At 30.1% G+C, this 7,892-nt stretch overlaps 1 protein-coding gene across 1 annotated transcript; it reads right to left on the reverse strand.

Annotated features, from left to right (window-relative positions):
• Positions 1–5,413: 5,413 nt before the first annotated feature.
• LOC146913480 (uncharacterized) lies at positions 5,414–7,625 on the reverse strand. Its single transcript, XM_085716699.1, has one exon. It carries the CDS (start codon positions 7,406–7,408, stop codon positions 6,578–6,580), a length of 831 nt encoding a protein of 276 aa, XP_085572825.1. The 5' UTR covers positions 7,409–7,625; the 3' UTR covers positions 5,414–6,577.
• Positions 7,626–7,892: the final 267 nt, after the last annotated feature.

Raw genomic sequence — 7,892 nt, forward strand, 5'->3', positions numbered from 1 at the left:
TTTTGTCTGGCAATTGGAACCTTGCAATAAATAACCGGCAAGACAGATTATATCACTGTCATATTATCAATCAAGGCTTGAGCAGTCACACTCTCTTATATTCAAAGAAGATTTTTTTGAAGAGAAGATAGTTGATAACTATACATATTAAAAAATTCATGGAATAAAAAAAATCACATACTTCTACCTAGTAGTACATGAGGACCATGCACAATTTATTTAACATAACATTTTTTCTCATAAATAAGGTATTGAGATTCCCAACAACCCCAACTACTAGTGTAGCACTATGCCAAATTTTCTCAAGTGATATTAATGAAAACCAAAACCAGAACTAAATGCAACAAGTTATCTTGTCTACATGCACATTTTTCATCAATTCTTAGTTGGCAATAACACCATTTCTCTACACATATATTAGTATATAACCAAAGCTTATACACATTTATCTTTCAAAGTAAATTGAAGGTATTTGCTTTCATAGTTTCATTCTCCATGCCTTATGGCTTCTCTTGTTCTTCTTCTATCTTTTCTAGTTAGAAATAAAAACCAAGAACATTCCATTGTTTCTTCTACCTCCTTTTGCACTATTAAAGATGATTCATGTTTGAATGCAAGATGGACACAACAAAGAGAATGGAGTAACTATGAAAGTGAGTTGGAGAAGAATTTGGAAGAGAATATTTTACAAGAGTCAAAAGTTTGTATCTATCTGGTTTAACCAAACCCTAGAAGTCTGAGGTATTGGTTCATGGTTCATGATGAATAATGTATAAATTTTTACTTTATTTATGATTGTAGTAATTTAAACAGTTTTATAAATTATATGTATATCTATAGTGTTTAATTTATTTATTATTCAAAAAAAAATCTATAGTGTTTAATTTATGTCATATATCTACTTATCAATTCTCTTTTGTTCTATATTCTTCCTCTTCCATACTTTTAGTTGTAAATTGTTTAGCTTTTTATCAAGATTTTAATTCACACTTTGGTGGCATCATAATTCTTGATAGTGTTGTGAATTACTGTCAAATGATGTTGATACAGCCTCAGTCATAGTTGTAGGTATGTAGATATTAAAATTTATGTGGTATTCTAAAACCAGCAACTTATTTTTGGTGGTAATATGTCGTATTATAAAAATATACGTCGAATGATTTGCCGAAGAATCTAATTGGCCACCTTTAATAAGGTCTTTCCCCTCAACTATATATTTTTTTCATCCATAAGACTCGAACCCAATATAACGTTGATCGCGGCACTTTATTTTTTTTTTAATTCCTTTTTGTACAATCATATTGAGCTACATAATTTTGCAGGCTCTAATATATGGTATGATATATTACAAGTATATCATATAATAGTATAAGGTAGATCATATATAGTATAAGGGCACTTATGAATTTCTTCACAGAAAAAAAAACGAACTTATGAATTCATGGTTTTGAAGTTTCTGATAAGCTAAGTCATTGTTTTGAAATTTCAAAATAATATATTGTACAAAAACCACTTTCTTTAGCCATTGTATTCATAATAGGTGGTCCTCATGGCACCTACTATGGTGGTCCACCATAAATGCAACCTCACTTTAATCATCTAAAATTTTAAAGTTGTACAAGCATTCTAATTGAAGCTAGTCTTTCCAATTCTTTTAGTTTTATTGTTGGTTTATGTGTTTTTCAACAATTAGTCTTTGAAATCTATGGATTTATAAGGCTTTCTTTATTGTCATTATATCTCTTGCTATCATAATACTAATACCTTAAAATGAGATTGTGGCCACACCATGTATGTGGTAAGTAACTTTTTTTAGATATTTTGGATCATAACTTTGGAGCTTAGATCACTAAAGAAACTAATATATCTGATCTTGAGAGGGTAATAAAAATAATTGTCAAGCATCAAGTGAAATAGTGAAGACTAAGTGCTTATTTGGTATCGCAACGAGTTGAAAAAATCATGTTGGCTCATCTTGATATTGCAAAAACTACACTTTATAAATTCAACAAAATTATGATATTACAGTGATTTTGTTCAACCTGCCACGATAGCAAAAACACCTTAAACATTTTTTTAACAAGGTGAGGTGAAATGCAATTAGTTTATACTCAATGGTTTTCAACATATACTAACTACATGATTAGTAATTAGTAATTTAGTAGCATTAGTTACATAATTTCAAATAAAAGTTAACAAACTACACTATGATCTACATATATAGAGTTACCCTAATAATGAGTTATTTTCAGAGGGTTGGTTCCCACTCTTACCTTCAAAACTCTCAAAATTAAACACTTCAACACACCAATCATTAAACCGATTCCTATGATAAGCCCTTTTGTGACTAAACAACTTCTTTCCAAATCCATCTTTCTTCTTCAATGTAACAAGTGATGATGACCCTTTCTCAGCTTCTTGAACAAGATTGTGAAATTCCCTTGGCCCTCCTGAGGGAATTCTAGTAATCCTCAAAGGATGCTTCCCTATGATTCTCTTTTTATCATTGATTTCTGAAGTAATACGATCTGGTATAGTGAATGTGATTCCAAATTTTCGTGGTTTAGACCTTATAGTACAAAATCTCAAGCTCATTTTTTGTTGCATACCACATTACAATATAAGCTAGGTGTGACATTTATATTGTACTAGTAAAGATTAATTCCATGGTCAACAAAAATTGGTCTTTCCCTAAAAAAATAGTTAATTCATATTCTATGAAGTATGGTAGAAGTTTTCAAATTCCAAAACAATGGGTCTCTCCATCAAAATTACAATGGGTCTGATTATTCTAGCTCTCGATACATATTTAAATTTAAATAAGCAAAGTACCACTGACAAGTGGTATGAATTGAGATTTCATCTATATGATAATAACAAATTTTCTAACCAAGTAGTATCTTGAACTAAAGTAGTAAATGGAAAAAAGAAAACACATACACAATCAAATATGAATTTAGTTGAAGAAGGTGCCACAATACAGTCCTCATGTCAATATTTTGAGATGATTCCTTACAAAATGAAGTTAAATTTGTCAATATTTTGATATAATTTGTAGGAGTTAAAATGTCATTGAGTTAGCAATGTTAGACATGAATTTGAAATTAAGTGAATAATGTCAAAGAAACATTTGATACAAGATTCAGACACTAGGGAAACCTTGATTAACATTCTATATTTTTTTGGGTTAAATATGTTTTTGGTCCCTATAAATATACCAACTTTTCGTTTTAGTCCCTTTAAAATTTTCCTTCAACTTTTAGTCCCTTAAAAATTTTCCTTTTTCACTTTTGGCCCTCTTTTAAAGTAAAATCATATGTAGAATTCATATTTTTGAATAAAAATTTGCAGAAAAATTCATAATATTATAAGAATCTTTCCCAAAAAAAATTAGAATTTTTTAACATAACATGAATTTAATATGAAATTTTACATTTTTTACGGTTAAAAATTCATATTTAATTCATGTTTTGTTAAAAAATTCTATTTTTTTCTGGGAATTTTTCTTACAATATTCTACACATTTCTGCATAATTTCATTAAAAAAATAGGGACCAAAAGTAGTAATTGAAAATTTTATAGGGACTAAAAGTTGAAGGAAAATTTTAGAGGGACCAAAACGAAAAGTTGATATATTTATAGGGACCAAAAACATATTTAACCCTATTTTTTTTTTTTTTTAAATATTTTGAATGTTCAACTATATTTACTTAAGGTTAAAAAAATATTTTGTAATGTTCAACTATATTGATAACATTTTTTAAACTTCATTTTTTTTAATATCCCACCTTGCAATATAATATTTTTATATCAATTTTCTTAATTTGTTTTAAGAGCACACGTTATCATTTTCCTTTAAACTAAACTATTTTATTAAGTCGAGTCTCTAAACCGAGTAGGTCATGACCCTACACATTATGGTGAGACTTTCCCTTGAATCAAAAAGGAAAAAGAGGTAGTACTATTTTTATGGAGAAGTAGTTTCCCTTAAGTAAACCCACCTACCCATTACATCCCAAAAGATTAGCCACCAAATTGGCTTTATACCATCAACTTTTTCATCACAATTTCAGGAAACCATTGAATTCCATTCTTTATATTGTTTAGGAAAGATATAACATGCATGCATGTACCTATAAAATCACCAAGTTAGGCTAGTAGGAGTCCTCTTCACTTTAAATCCAAAAGTTTGTCTCCTCTAACAGTGGATGGGCTTGTACTTCTAAATAGTATTAATGTATGATTGTGTCTATTGTATGTGTGACTTTGATGATAACAATTGAAAAAATGATCTAGCTTTTCCCCAATTCACGATGGTGAGCTAGAATCCACTTCCCATATAGTACACCACATGATGTCATATATTGTGGATAGCAACGTGGTTTCATTTGGAATCAAATATGGTCCTGCTTCTAACTGTGCCATGTAGTTGTTAAAGAGACCTACGTTGCATTGCACGATAGACAAGTATTAATCATTTGTGACATTAATTGTCTTATAAGTTGGTTTTGTAACGTTATGTTAGATTCAACCATAAATTCTAAGATGGTATTAGAGTCTATGTCATGATCCATTGGATCACCACCTATCAAATTTTCGTTATCAGGTCACCCACAATTTATATCCATGCATCAAACCCAACAATGTTGGGCATGATGAAGTGTTAAGGCTCACATTAGATAAAATATGGCTTGAAGAAATATTTATAAATTGGATAGTTATCATCTTACAAACTGGTTTTGTGGGTTTCTGTTAAGACTAACAACAAATTTTAAGAGTAGTTACAACTTACAATAGTGAATTCGGATCGGATTCTATACTCAATATTTGAAGGTTTGTGGTCAGTATAAATATGCACATATCAAAGGTAAAACATTCTTTAATTATGTGTCACATAAAATGTGTTTTGATTTGATCATTGTTTTCTAATTGCTCTCCAATATTTAAGGGTGACCGATGAAATATGTACGGTCCAATCTTCACACACTTCTTAACTTCATATCACAATAAACTTCTAAGTGGGATTTGATTTTGCAAACATTTGATTTAATTGATCATTCTTAATCAAAATTGTAGAATTTGCCTCAACTTTTTAACAAGATAAAATTTCTTATAAAAGTTGCATCATCACCATGTTTGGGGATAACAAGTGCACGCCAAAAGCTACTTACACGTACAGGGATCTTTGATTTTTTTTTTTTTGATGTCTGGGGTTTGAACCCCCAAATCTTATATATATTATTCATTGTCTCTACCAACCGAGTTAAGCCTATGAGAACGTACATGGATCTTTGATTAAACATGCAAGAATACACTAAAAATAAAGTAATATAACAAAAATAAAATTTAACGTGGTTCATTTATAAAATAAAAAATAATGTGGTTCGACATCCCTTACTTACATCCATTGAAATCTCTTAATATAATATTTAGCTATCTCAAATATTATTACAAACTCAATCCTAAATTGTGTATCACCCTACAATATTAGTCTCACTCAAGAGTTAGAAATTAAAGAATGATAATGATATTCACATCCCACATATTAAATAGTCACCTACACAAATACTCCCTCCGGTCCTATTTATAAAAGAAATTTGGGTCAACAAAAGTGAATGTATTTGGTCCAATTTTTTAACCAAATACATTAACTTTTGTTGACAAAAATTTCTCTTATAAATAGGACCGGAGGGAGTATTAGTCTATAGATTTCCTCTGACTTGGAATGGGCTCCCACAAGTAAAAAGTAAGATTGAATGCATCAAATTAGTCGGTCCTTATATCGCATATATAGTTTTTTTTAAAACAATGGTCACCTACATATATCTCTCTAGGACATGGCATGACTTTCATTTATGTATATAATTTAGTGAACATTAATCGTTCTTATAAGTATATGATTGTGTGATTTTCAAGTGCCAAGATACATTCATCCATCTCTTACAATGTACCTCTTACATTTCTATCCATTTGAATTTATTTAGAAATTTTAATTGATTTCCTAACGCAAAAGATATCAGTTGTATCAAGAATTAACATGTGAAACATACTCACTTGATTCCAATTTTATAAACTATTATTAAGTTCACTCAATAAGTACCAAAAAAAGATGTAAAAGGACTATACATGCTTAAAATATATGGATCGTAGCCCCCTTTCGGAAAAAAAAGGAAGACCGTAAGTTCGTCACCCAATATAAGTTATAACGACGCTAAATATTAAGATCATCACTCTGTTGCAAGTAGAGACCCTCTCCATTTTGTTAAAAAAGAGAAGTTTTATCACTATAACCGAGTATAAAAAAAAACACACATTTTCAAATGTGGCGATAGAATTTTATAATTTAAAAATAATATTTAAGTCCTCCATTTGTAACACTATGCATGACAACAAACCTCTCTTAATTTTATATTGGGTAGGATCTCCTAGTAATTCAAAATTCTATTGATTAAGGATTGTTTTAGTAGGACTCAAACCCGATTTTTTCGAATGACTCGTTCTTAAGTGAAGTTTATTAATTGCTCGAGTTCAATGACTTGACTTTTCACTATTGATTTTTGAAAAACAAAAAACAAACCTAAGTATCACACAAAACATTTGTAGCGGTGGTGGTCTCTTGGCACTCTATCATGGTAGGTTTTGTTGGGTATTCCAGCGTTGTAGCTAGTGTGGAGAAGCCCTCTATTTCAAAAAGATCAGAACTTGAATCACTTGCTACATCTTCATCCTTTACATGTGACTTTGGTGAACTTGTTGGTTGAAAAACTTGCAAGGAATCGCGTACCTCCTCTTCCTTTTCTTCTTGACGATCATCATCTTCATCATTTGGTGTCAACTTGTCTTTTGGTGTTTTTTTGTGATTCACATCATTTATAGCAATTTGATTTTGTGAGAGAGTTTGAATTTGAGGAGTTGGTAATGTAGCTGAACTTGAGGCTTTTGATTTTGAAGTGTTTTCTTTGACTTGCAATTTTTTTTTATCAAAACAAGAACATTTTCTTCTTATAAGAGATATTGGTTTTGACAATGAAGCTTTGATTTTCTTGTAAAGATCAATAAAAATGTTGCTATGAGAAGGGTTTTTCTTGGAAGGTGAAATTGGATTTGTAGTAAGATGAGAATATTTCAAACCAACAAGTTTTTTAGAAGAAGTGGAAGAAGAAGATTTTGAAGAATGTGTTGTTGGAGTTGTAGCATGGAATGATGATGATGAAACAAAACAAGCATGTGAGTATGATTTTCTTGTCTTTGCTTCTTGATTTTGTTTGTGTTGGCTACTTGTGTTAAGAAGAGGAGAAATGTTTTTGGAATCAAGAGCATGAGCTATGCATCCACTAGTAGATTCTTTAGTAGCATGATGTGGTTCACTTTTCTTTAGATCCATGTTATCATGAATTCCTCTTTCCATTTTTCTCACTCTTTTTTTGAGAGATTTTAAACTAAAGATTTGAGCTAATGCATTTAATTAATATCCCATATCCTTCTATATATTTAAGTAGGAAAATGTTTGGTGTACACGTCATGTAGATGTATACACCTAGAAGAAAAAAGAAAAAAAAAAGAGTGAATTGATAGGGTGTTGAATTAATGTTTAAAAATATAAGAAGTACATGTATCATTGTTGATTTAGTGGTGGGTCAACGACGTCAAGAAGATTTTGGATGTCGGTGCGAGCTTAAAAAGTAATGTTACTTTACCATTAGAACACTATCATCCTTGCATTTATTTTAGGGATCATTCCTGCAACTTTTTATTTGCTAAATAATTTGTTCTTGATAAAACAATTTAATAAAAATCAAAGTAAAACTCCCCTGAAAAAATCAAAGTAAAACTATTTAATTTGCCTAGGGTAGACTGTAAATACAATTTAAATAAGATGGAACACCAATATG

The sequence above is a fragment of the Medicago sativa genome, chromosome 6, assembly GCF_051527215.1.
Source record: "Medicago sativa cultivar Bolivia chromosome 6, Bolivia_mono, whole genome shotgun sequence".
Taxonomy (NCBI): Eukaryota; Viridiplantae; Streptophyta; class Magnoliopsida; order Fabales; family Fabaceae; genus Medicago; species Medicago sativa.